The sequence below is a fragment of the Acomys minous genome, assembly GCF_964271855.1.
Source record: "Acomys minous genome assembly, chromosome: 4".
Taxonomy (NCBI): domain Eukaryota; kingdom Metazoa; phylum Chordata; class Mammalia; order Rodentia; family Muridae; genus Acomys; species Acomys minous.
This window is the reverse complement of record NC_140486.1, coordinates 20,518,343-20,531,360: the sequence shown is the minus strand read 5'-3', so window position 1 is coordinate 20,531,360 and position 13,018 is coordinate 20,518,343. Positions and strand designations below refer to the sequence as shown.

Genomic DNA, 13,018 nt, shown 5'->3' with positions numbered 1-13,018 from the left:
CACATGCCAGCTCACAACAATCTTTAACTCCAGTTCCAAGGATCAGAAGCCTTCTGCTGCACTTTGTGGACACTAGGCATGCACACATGCAGGCAAATGCTCATACACATAGAAAGATAAACCTAAAACACAAACAACAGAACAATAAAGACAGTGTGCTGCCTACAGGCTGACAGGAAACCTAACACATATTTCTATGAATGTTCAGAATTATGACTTCATCTGTAACAAGTGAACTACTGATATATAAGCAAATTGAGCACAAACCTTTAGATGCCAATATCAAAAAACTTCCTAAAAATCTGAATATTTTCATGTCATGACTGTGTCCTACCATCACATTCAAGTGTTTTAGCTATTGCAACACAGTCTCAAAGGACTATATTTAATACTTTTACTGTTACCACATGTCTCTCGTGCAGGTTTACAGGCACTACTGACCCAACTAATGGTCAGCATTGCCACAGATATCCGCTACATGAGTAAATGGCTTTGTGTTTTCCTTACTGCTAACAGGTGCTTACTAGCTATGGAAATCTTCATACATAAGAATGCCAGGATGAAACTGCAGAACTGAGTTAAAGACAAGCTTGAGGACAAGAAAATACTGTCCTTGTTGGTAACAGAGCAATAGGTAAGAAAGCTCCCAGGCACCATGAGACAGGGAGAAGCCAGGAGGGGCTCTCATTTGCAGTAGTACTCTCCTCACAGCACCACGCTGAAGACCATCAGTGCCTTATGAGCTAGCTCATGGGTAAGGAGCATGTGAGAGGTCAAAGCTGTCAGTGACTGGGCCAGAGCATATGATGAATCAGCCTGCCTCTGATGGCTTAGGGATAAGAAAGTTTATCCAAGAAGGGGATTCTAAAAGAGAACACCAAAAGTAAACTAGAAATAGATCTTTTCTAGAAACTTTGAATTTCAGTCCCTTGTTGGCTGTGAGTTACAACTAACTTACTATTCTCAGCCTTTCAGTCTCCTAACAGTTTCTTTTGATAAATTGCAAGTTGGGGGGGGGAGTGTGTGTGTGTGTGTGTGTGTGTGTGTGTGTGTGTGTGTGTGTGTGTGTGTGTGTGTGTTGCTGAGGACTTTGTACATGTTGACTTCTACCACTGAACTATATGCACAGCTTAAGGTAAGTTCTTAAAATATGTTAATCTCACCAGCCTTGGTGGTACACTGAGAAGGCAGGGTCTCTGAGTTCAAGGCTACCTTGGTCTACATCGTGAGTTCCAGCACAGCCAGAGCTACAAAGTTAGACTCCGTTTCAAAAAAACAAAAATAAATAAAATATAAAACATTCTAATCTCTTCCTTTCAACTAGTGCATCTTGTCTTTGATAGCCTTACAAAAGAGATCTACATAGCCAATAAATAAGATATCTGATCCTACTCTTAAGGGAATGCAAATTAAAGCTAGAATGACGATATACTTTTACATCCACTCGTTGGAATAAAATAAAGAGGGCTGGAGAGATCACTCAGTGGCTAAGAGCACTTGTGGCACTTCCTAGCACTCACAGCAGTTCACAACCACCTACTAAGTCCTGTCCTCTTTTGATCTCTGTAGGCATGAAGCACATGCCTGGCACACATAAATACATACATGCAGGCAAAAACACTCTCACATAAGCTAAAATATAAATCTTTTTTAAAAATCCCAGGCGGAGCTTGGTCACATATACATGCCTTTAATCCCAGCACTCGGGAGGCAGACGGAGGCGGATCACAGTGAGTTTGAGGCCAGCCTGGTCTACAAAAGCAAGTCCAGGACAGCCAAGGCTACACAGAGAAACCCTGTCTCAAAAACAAAAAATCTCAGAAACAAGTCAGAGATGGGTAAGGGTGAGTGGATGACATGACAAAAGGAAATTAACAGAACTGTTTAAATGGATTGGTTATCTGAATAAACCGTTTCACAAGGAGGAAATCCAAATAGCGACATTCAGCCAAAATCTATTCATGTGAACAAGCCCATCATTCTTAAATTGTAGGTTTAGTAGACTTGAGAATTCTTCTTTGTTTGTTTGTTTTTTGTTTTGTTTATTGAGATAGGGTTTCTTTGTGTTAACAGAGACCTGGCTGCCTGGACCCCTTTTGTAAACCAGGCTGGCCTCACAGGCACTAAGCTCTGCCTGCCTCTGCCTCCTGAGTGCTGGGAGTAAAGGCCTGAGACACTATGCCTGGAGGCAATTCTCAAGAAACATTCATTTTTATTTTTGCATAGTACATGTGTTTGTGCATATGGGTACTTGAGTAAGCCAGAAGAGTATGTCAGATTCCCTAGACCTGGAGGTACAGGCTATGAGCCACTGGAGATGGATGCTGGAATCTGAACCTGGGTCCTCTGGAAGAGCAGAAAGTGTTCTTAGCCACTCAGCTATCTCCCCAGCCCAGATCTGGCAATTTTGAAGCCTCACAACTATGTCTCCTGACTGCCACCACTATAATCTTCGTAGAGCTAGGGACGGTGTTTGCTTTGCTTTGAGCTAGAATAATGGGTAACTACCGGTATTGAATACATCTAGGGAAATACACAGCGGGTGGCTGTGAAAACTGCCATTGGTTCGGAGCACTTGCTGCTCTTGCAGAGGACCCAGGTTCAAGTCCCAGCACCCGCATGGCAGTCTGCAACTCCAGCCCCAGGGGATCCAGAGCCCTCTGCTGACCTACAGGGGCGCCAGGCATGCAAGTGGTTGGTACTCATACCTACCTGCAAGCAAAATCATCATACACATAAAATAATAATTCTAAAAGACAAATTAGAAAAATCTAAACAACAAAAGAAAGAACGAAGCCACGACAATTTCTGTGTTAGTTACCTTTCTGTGTTCCGACACTAGAAGCCTCAGCTGCATTTCAATTTCATTGCTGGTGACTGAGGCATCAATTGTGGATGCACACAGAGGTGGGAAGGGGGGGAGAGACGTAGTAGCACCTGGAGCACACACAGACTTAATTGCTTCTTCACTCATGGGTTTCCACTTGGATTCATCATTCAAATCAAATATGCAGGTTTCTACCGCATCTGAGGGTTGACAATTTCCCAGGAACATCTGATGATTGAAAACACAACCGATGGTTCGATAAGGGTACAAGGGTTTGGACTGCTCGGCAAGTGGAGGCCCTTCGGGATTAGTAGGCTTGTGGATATACCTAAAAGAAACCATAATTTAATAGGATGAGAAATGTTAAATTATAAAGGCAGCTATCTTACTAAGGAAAAAACAAAAACAAAAAGAAAGCTGTAACATGGCTTTAATCCCAGCACTTGGGAGGCAGAGGCAGGTGGACTGACGTGAGTTCAAGGCCAGCCTGGTCAACAAAGTGAGTCTAGCACAGCCAAGGCTACACAGAGAAACCCTGTCTCGAAAAACCAAAAGCCAAAACCAAAATGAAACAAACAACAAAAGAAAGCTGTAATTACTGGCCAGGACTCTAGTCTTTTTTTTCTTATGTTCTGTATCTTCACAATGTGATGATTGTGTTCACTTACTTGCTCATACTTGTGCACATGGAGGCCAGAGGTTAATAATACACTAGTGTCTCTATCACTATCCACTTTTTAAAAAGATGGGGTCTTTCCCTAAACCCAGATCTCACAGTTCTGGGCTGACTAGCTGGCCAGAATCCTCCTATCTCCCACCTCACATCTGGGGATTACACACATGTGCACACTCTGATTCATGCTTGCACAGCAAGCACTCCACTGAGCCATCTCTCCAGCTGGATCACCTTGCCTTATCTACCTAGTATATCTTTTAAAATCCTACTTTCTTGTAGTGAGAATTCTGGAATTTTGGTTTCTTTAAAAAATAGAAATAGAAGCCTGGCCTGGTGGCACATGCCTTTAATCCCAGCACTCAGGGAGGCAGAGGTAGGTGGATCTCTGTGAGTTCAAGGCTAGCCTGGTCTACAGTTCCAGTTCAGGACAGCCAGGGCTACACACAGAGAAGCCCTGTCTTGAAAAAAACAAAAAACAAAACAAAACAAAACAAAACAAAAAACCAACAAGACAGATCTATTACAAGAATATGTTTTTGTTTTAATCTCTGGTTGTGAGGTTTTGGGGCTGCCTTGCCTCATACTTTAGCAGAAGCATGGCTTTGCCAGCTGCAGATAGTTTCTGCAATTGTGTGGCGTTTGGAATTCTAGGAATTTTCAGAGGATATATATAAATGCCCAGCTAGGTGCTTTAGTGGTTGGTGGTTATTCAAGGGGGTTGGTGGCAGTTTGTTAGTATTTGTGCTCAAAGATGAAACAAGAAAGAAGTTAGATTGGAGGATCTCTCTCCCCTCTATAGTCTTCTTTCTCTCCTATCTGCTGATAGGGAATGAAACTGGGGGGATAAAAGGTGGGAAAAAGAACCCACAAAATAGTGAAAGTCTAGGTATACTTTCTATTTTTCTTTTCTTTTCTTTTTTGTTTGGTTTGTTAGACAGGGTTTCTCTGTGTAGCCTTGGCTGTCCTGGACTCCCTTTGCAGACCAGGTTGGTCTCAAACTCACAGCGATCTTCCTGCCTCTGCCTCCCGAGTGCTGGGATTAAAGGCGTGCACCACCACGTCCGGCCCTTCTATTTTTCTTAACAATAGAAAATATTCTAAACTTGGTGACAGTGGCACACATCATTAATCCCAGCACTTGGGAGGCAGAGACAAGTGGATTTCTATAAGTTCAAAGCCAGCCTGGTCTACAAAGCAGATTTCAGGACAGCCAAGGCTATACAGAGAAACCCTGTCAAAAAAGAAAAAGAAAGACAAAGGGAGAAAAGAGGGAGGAAGGGAGGGAGGGAGGAAGGGAGGGAGGGAGAGAGGAACAAAATATTATGTCTATGGTGAAGATCAAGAAAGTTTATCCCAGGAGCATCAAAATTAAAATCATTTAACTGTATAATATTAGGCATGATTGTCCAAAGTGATTACCAGCCAGGGAGAAACAGAACTTAGGAAAATAAGGAGGCAGCCCAGCCCTATCTGTATAACCCTGAATGCTTAACCACAAGATAAAGGAAAAACAAGAAAGAAAATCCAGGAGGAAACAGCAGAGTTGGTGTCCACTTTACGTTTTCAAACTAAACCCTGATTGTCAACTTGAGGTCATTTTTAGTCTTAGAAATAGTCATCAGAAGATAAGCATGCCAATTCACAAAAATAATTTTTTTTTACTAATGATAGTAAAGTATATTTTAGAAATACATAGTATTCTCTTAAAAATCATTTACTTATCTACCATAAGTAAAAAAGCCCCTAATAACTAAAATTATGAACATGTACTTTTGAGTACCAGCCAAACAAAACTTCTGTAATTTCAAGATGGCTCAGGAGGTAAAGATGCTTGCTGTCAAGCTTCCTTGACATTGAGTGTGAGCTCCAGGACCCATACGGTAGAAAAAAATCAGTTCTGCAAGTTGCCCTCTGACCTCCACACACTAATAAACAAACAAAGAAATAAATGCAAGGCCTTGGGCTTGATCCCCAGGATCACAACTGGACTTGTGTTTCATTTAATTTTTAAAAACTGTATTATTATTGTATATGTGTATGATGTGTATGTATGAGCACACGCATACAGCGGCATGCAGATGCAAGTCAAGAGGACAACTGTCTGGACTGACTCTCTCTCTCCTCCTCCTCTCTCTCTCTCTCTCCCTCTCTCCCTCTCTCCCTCTCTCTCTCTCCCTCCCTCCCTCCCTCCCTACCTGCTCAACCATCACACTGGCCCTAGACCTGCATTTACTATCCTTGCAAACTTAGTTGACTCACCTGTGCCCTGTTAAACTCTCCCAGAACGTGATGGTCCCGTCAGTTCCACAAGTCATAACCCATGCATGAGGGACCCCCTTTGCCTTAGTCCCAACACAGACAAAAGCCTCCAGTCCATATCCAAGAAGAAGACTGCACAGCAGGTTAGCGTGATCTTCACAATCACCCTAGAAGGTAAAGTAAAATTAGTTCCATTAAATACCTAAATAAAAAATTGGAGCAAAAAAATTTCAAGTTTAATCATTAGTCCAGTGTTAATCTGAAACAAGGAGAAAACATGCTAATGTGAAGACTTTAAATTACAAGGAAGATTTAAAAAATAAATAAAGGGAATGAATAAGCAAGCTGAAAAGTATCTCAGTAGGAAATGTAAATAAATGAAAATGCTCAAATTAAGCAAATGAGTTCAAAAGTATCTGTATATAACTTTAAGATAAGAAAAATTGGAACAGTAAAATGATACAAGGTTTATTATTAGGGTAAATTATATGATTTCCCCTGCTTTTTTCCAGATTCTCTGTTGTGTTAATGTTTTTGTTTCACATAGGCTCTCACTCATGGCACAGGCTGGCCTACAAATGGCCATGATCTCTTACCTCTGCTAGATGCTTAAGATTACAGGCATGTCTTCATGGCCATCCCTTACTCTACTAAAATACAGTTTAAAAGATTTAGAGTTGGGGGCTAGGGTACACTTCAGTTGGTAGAGTGAGTGCCTCGCAGGCACAAAGTCTGGGATCCATCTCCAGCACCCCATATGCAGGCTATGATGGTGCATATCTATAATCCCAGCACTCAAGTTCATCTCTGGCCAAATAATTTATATATATATATATATATATATATATATATATATATATATATATATATATTAGATGTGTAGATACAGATACATTTTAAATATAAGATTATAGGTTAACATGCAAAAGAAATGATTGAGTGTGAAAACAAAGAATTATTTCCTTCCCTCAAAATTTATATTTCTGCTTCTCCCACCCTTCTCCCACTCCCTCCCTTTTTTTTAAAAAAAAGACTGAACCTATGGTTGTTCTCCCATTGAGCTATACCCAAATCACATTGTTTAATATTTTTAGACCCAGTAAGTTTTTATCCTGACATTTTTGTCATTAAAAACAAAATTGCAAGTAAAAATTTAAAAGCATTTAATGCAAAAGTTCATTTATGATATGAAAAAAAGTCAAAGCAAGTCGGGTATGGTGGCGTGGCACACACGCCTTTAGTCCCAGCACTTGGGAGGCAGAGGCAGGAGGATCTCTATGAGTTTAAGGCCAGCTGGTCTACAGAGCAAGGTCTAGGAGAGACAGGGGCACACAGAGAAATCCAGTCTCAAAAAACACAAAAACAAAAAAAAAGCCTATGGAATTACCATGAAAAAGTATTCTTGGGGCTGAAGAGATGGCTCAGAGGTTAAGAGCACTTGCTGCTCTTCCAAAGGTCCTGAGTTCAATCCCCAGCAACCACATGGTAGCTCACAACCATCTATAATGTGATCTGATGCCCTCTTCTGGCATTCAGGTGTACATTGCAGGCAGAACACTGTATACATAATAAATAAATCTTTTTAAAAAGTATTCTTAGCATAATATTAAATTATAAAACAAGACAACATTTTATCTATATATTACCTATAAATTATAAGAAATATGCATAATGAATACATGTAAAAGATGATAAATTGGGAATAAATTATTAATTGCCTCTCTAATGTTATAATGGTAATAGAATAAAACTATTGCACAGGACAGCTCTACTCTTGGTACATAACTCCCAAGGACACATGAACAGCTTCAGAAAATGGGACCAGAAAAGCAAGAAGCATTAATTTCACACAGCAAGTTTTAGAAGACTACCATCTGTCCACAGTCTGGACTATGTAAGGCTAGAAAGCTAGCTGAGACTAAGCGAGCTCACACTCCTGTCTCTGGGCTCTTGACTGTGGATGTGATAAGAGCAGCTGTTTTAAAGTCTTGTTGCATTGACTTCTCTGATATGATGGAATGTAACTTTTCTCCTCAACTTGGTTTTTGTTTTGTTTTGTTTAGTTTTTTCAAGACAGTTTCTCTGTGTAGCCTTGGCTGTCCTGGACTCACTTTGTAGTCCAGAGTGGCCTCGATCTCACAGAGATCCACCCACCATTGCCTCCAGAGTGCTGGGACTAAAGGCCTGTGCCACCACCTCCCAGCCAATGCAACCTATTTTTAAGTAGTACTTTGAGTTTTAGTGTGGTAAGTAGTCCATCAGCAATTTTGCTAATAAATTACTATGGTTTAAGGCTAAGCATAGTGGGCTATCTAATCCCAGTTTGGATCTTAGCTGTTGTGTATTTAGTTAAACAGAATTACGTTTGTTACTGGAATTAGTGCCAACAATGAAATTTCCACATATAAGTTGGATTTTGTTTGTTTGTTTGTTTGTTTTTGAGACAGGGTCTCACTATAGTGTCTCAGAGAGACCAGGCCAAGGCTGGCGTTAAACTACAGAGATCCTCTTGCCTCTGCCTCCCAAGTGCTTGGATTAGATGCACACCACCAATGCCCGGCTAGCTGTTTTGTTTTTGAGACAAGATCTCACAATGTAGCACAACTGGCCTGGATCTTTCTGTTGTCAAGGCTGATCTTGAACCCATCATCTTTTGCCCCAAGTTGTGTGATTAAGGCATGAGCCAACACATTCAGCTCTATGACTTTGTTTCTAACAGGTAGGTATGAGTCTCTATCTCAAGGGAATAACATTCTATTAAAAAAGAAAGTCCATACAAAAATGAAGATGCTAAGTTTTAAGTCTCAATAAGTAACCATTACAGATAATGGTGATAAGATTTGATTTGTTCAGCTGGGTGTGGTGGTGCACGCCTTTAATCCTAGCACTCAGGAGGCAGAGGCAGGAGGATCGCTGTGAGTTCCAGGCCAGCCTGGTCTACAAAGTGAGTCCAGGACAGCCAAGGCTACACAAATAAACCCTGTCTCAAAAAAACAAAAACAAACAAACAAAAAGATTTGATTTGTTCAAGTTGATACTATGTATATTTTTCAAGGAAATTCTTTTTTTTTCTTTCTTTAAAGATTTACTTATTTATTATGTATACAAGTTCTGCCTGCATGTGTGCCTGCATGCCAGAAGAGGGCACCAGATCTCACCGTAGATGGTTGTGAGCCATCATGTGGTTGTGGGGAATTGAACTCAGGATCTCTGGAAGAGCAGCCAGTGCTCTTAACCTCTGAGCCATCTCTCCAGACCAGAAATTCTTTTATAAGTATGCTATAAATTAAAAATAATGAGACTAAGTACTGCTATGTTACATGTATATGATACCTTGTTTCTACAGAGAAAAGCCAGCAGAGTGCACCACTGTTCCTGCTTGCCGCCACCTCCGATAACAGGAGCTCGTTCGTAACCAAGGACATTAACAAATCGAGCCGCTTGCCTTGGAGTATCCAGAAGCCGTCCAGCTCGAAGTGGTTTAACATAGGAACAGACTGGTCTGTTTATCCCATTCTCATCCTAGAGGAAGAAGGGGAAAACATTATCTATAAGCTAAAACAAGCTAATCACCTGAAGTGTCACATCTTTATTCTGTAGATGCTTCTGGATACATTTACTCAGTGTATGCCTCACATCTAGCACTCAGCTACTAAGTGCTAACTAGTATCTTCCTTGGGGGGTGGGGTGGGGGGTGGGGGGGGATGGCTCAAGATAGGGTTTTTGTGTTACACAGAGCCCTGGATGTCCTGGACTCACTTTATAGACAAAGCTGGCTTTGAACTCACAGAGAGTTTTTTGGTATGGTTTTTCTTTTCTTTTTTTAGGATTTATTTATTATGTATACAGGGCTCTGCCTGCATGTACATCTGCAGGCCAGAAGATGACGTCATATTACATTAAAGATGGTTATGAGCCACCATGTGGTTGCTGGGAATTGAACTCAGTCAGGACCTTTGGAAGAGCAGCCAAGAGCTCTTAACCTCTGAGCCATCTCTCCGGCCCTTTGTTATGGTTTTTCAAAACAGGGTTTCTCTATGTGCCTTGGCTGTCCTGCAGCTTGCTTGTAAGACCAGGCTTGGCTCAAAACAGAGATTGGCCTGCCTCTGCTTCTCAGGTGCTGGGATTAAAGGCGGGTGCCACCACTGACTAGCCCTTACATTTTTATGAAGTCTATGTTACTCTCATTTCATAAGTGAAACAAATTATAGTGTTATACAATGGAGCCAGGATTTTGTTTTGTTTTTCAAGACAGGATTTATCAGTATAGGCCTGACTGTCCTGGAATTTGCTCTGTAGACCAGGCTGGCCTCAAACTCAGATATCCACTTGTCTTTGCCTTCCAAGTGCTGAGATTATAGGCATGCACTGGAGCCAGTATTTGAAAAACTTGAGCTGTTTGACTCCAAAGCCTGTACTACTCAGTAGATAGATAAGGGAAAGTAAGGGACACAAATCTAAGCTGAAGTATTCTTTTATTACTTATAATCCAGACAAAACTTGACTCATGATTAAAAAAAAAAAGTTAACCAAATCAATTGAAAGTAGAAGTTCAAAAGCATTTTAGGAAAACGTCATATATTCTAAATACAGGATGCAGGTTTTTTTCATCTTTTTTACTTTTTCCAAGACAGGGTTTCTTTGTGTAGCCTTGGCTGTCCTGGACTTGCTTTGTAGACCAGGCTGGCCTCTAACTCACAGAGATCCACCTGCCTCTGCCTACCGAGTGCTGGATTAAAGGTGTGCTCCACCACACATCTTTTGTTTTTTAATCATACCTATATGACAGGAGGAGTAAAATGCTCTGATGAAATAAAACCTAACTCAGGCAACACAAACATTAATGCTCAATTTTTTTAGAACCACTGATGTATTTCTACATAGCACTTCTCCAATATAATCCCATGCCTTCATAAGAACAAAACTACGGAAAGTTAGAAGCAATTTTTCTCCTTCTTACCAACATAGGACTCATATTCCCAAGCTCCTTATCTAGAAAGGAAGCCATCTGTAGTTCCTCCCAATGCCTGGGGAGTGTAGGATGTATTCATGAATGTATACAACCGTGGTGGTTTGAACAGAAATGGCCCCCATAGGCTCACACAGTGTGACACTGTTAGGAGGTGTGGCCTTGTTGGAGGAACTATGTTACTGGGGGCAGGCTCTGAGGTCTTAAATGCTCAACCCAGATTTAGTGTATCATGCATATCCAGATACAGAACTCTCAGTTTCTTCTCCAGCCTTCACACTGCCAAGTTCTCAGCCATGATGATAATGGACTAAACCTCTGAAACTGGAAGTCAGCCCCAATTAAACGTTTTCCTTTATAAGAGCTGCTGTGTGCTGGACTGTGGTGGTGCACGCCTTTAATCCCAGCACCCAGGAGGCAGAGGCAGGTGGATCTTTATGAGTTCAAGGACATCCTGGTCTATAGAACAAGTTCTAGAACAGCCAGAGCTATTACACAGAGAAACTCTGTCTCAAAAAACAAAACAAAGGCAAACAAACAACAACAGAGTTACTGTGGTCATGGTGTCTCTTCACATCAATAGAAACCCTAACTAAGACAACATCTGAGACACTTAATGTCAAAATAATCTAACACTGTTTAGAAGCTGAATATATAAACTATTTAATCTATTCCTCAGAAGTGATTCATATATATATTCAATAGAAACTATATTTTAAACTTTGATTTCTAGACTAGGAATATGCAACATGTAATATTTTTTGATGCTGGGCAGCCACAGCTCCAGTGTGCCACATGATCACAAAGGTAAACAACCAATATCCCTCAGTGCATTGTGTTGCTAAGCTACAATATAACATAAGGCAGGTCAACTTGAAAGTGCACCCTAAGTCAAGGTGCATTTGTAGTTGAAATTGCACAGTTAAACATTACTGTTCACTGGCTTAGAAATGTTGGTTATATACAATTAATATACTTATCACTATTGTTATAAAAATATTTTTAAAAGCCAGGTGTGGTGGCGCACATCTTTAATTCCAGCACTCGGGAGGCAGAGGCAGGAGAATCTCCATGAGTTTGAGGCCAGCCTGGTCTCCAAAGTGAGTCTAGGACAGCCAAGGCTACACAGAGTAACCCTGTCTTGAAAAGAAAAGAAAAAAAGAAAAAAATATATACATTATTCTTACTACTGTGTATACGTTATGTGTAACCATGCATGTGCCCCAGGGCATGTGTGAAGGTCAGAAGACAACTCTGTGGTGCTGGCTCTTTCCTTCACCTTTATGAGCTCCAGGGATCGCACACAGGTCATCAGCATACACAGCGAGTACTTTACTCACTGGGCCATCTCAATGGCATGTAACACTGTTTTTGTTTTCTGTTTTGTAAACTAACAAACACCATCTATGTCCAGAGCCCCTGTTCTGTACACGGAGTTCAATTTACAAATAAGCCATAACGTATCCAAATGTTTAATCAACTATCGTGAAAAGGTATACTCCAAGTTAACAAAGACTGTACTAAGCCAGAGACCTAGCCAATAAAAGATAACTGCTTTAGAAATAGACTTTCCTTTATGGAATAAGTATAATTTTATAAATGTGAGGTATTTACAGCACTGCATCTCACATATAGGGATTTTTAACATAATTTACAAACCTGTGCAAAAATCTTCACCAGGCGTGAGTTGTGTGAGGGCCGGATTTGCAAGTACTCTCTCCACCACTGCTTCGCATAGACGAGAAACAGCCGTTCTTTCTCCGCAGTTTTCTGACGTTCCAAAGCAAGCTTAAAATTAAAAAATAAATTAAAACTTAAATGTCTAGAAAGTTTCCTCAATTACTAGAACAATCTACTGTTCTTCATTGCTGCTTCCGTCTTCACCTGAACTAACTGCAAACAACACAACATTTTCGAGACCTTTATAACCACTTCAGTAGCACTTGGTCGCCATACAATGACCACACAACCTTTCCCCGCACACGATGGGCTTCTTTAATAGACCACTTCCATCACTTCCTCCCACACTGAGACCGACCTGCCTGTGCTTATTGTCACCTTGCCCAGGCTCCTTTTCGCTCCCTCCCATCCACACAAGCCTTTTGTTCAAGGCTGTTGCTCCTACCACCTGAAACACAAAGGTCCTAACTTGGCTTCACTAATATAATTTTTCTTGCAATTCAGATTATTTTTCTACCCTACCCTAACCATGCCTCCCAGTAACCATTCTATCTGGCTTTATAACTCTTTTCCCATCCCTTTTGGTAATTTTTGGCATAAATATAAA

General features: G+C 40.8%; 1 protein-coding gene across 3 annotated transcripts in view; it reads right to left on the bottom strand.

Annotated features, from left to right (window-relative positions):
* Positions 1 to 13,018, bottom strand: part of CEP76 (centrosomal protein 76) — a 34,144-nt gene that overhangs the window by 10,873 nt on the left and 10,253 nt on the right. For all 3 annotated transcript variants that reach the window (XM_084780299.1, XM_084780298.1, XM_084780300.1), the window contains exons 7-10: positions 12,391 to 12,519; positions 9,096 to 9,284; positions 5,763 to 5,929; positions 2,822 to 3,155 (exon numbers count right to left, since the gene is read on the bottom strand). In XM_084780299.1, the coding sequence (XP_084636425.1) occupies positions 2,822 to 3,155; positions 5,763 to 5,929; positions 9,096 to 9,284; positions 12,391 to 12,519 (819 nt within the window). The remainder of the gene's footprint in view (positions 1 to 2,821; positions 3,156 to 5,762; positions 5,930 to 9,095; positions 9,285 to 12,390; positions 12,520 to 13,018) is intronic.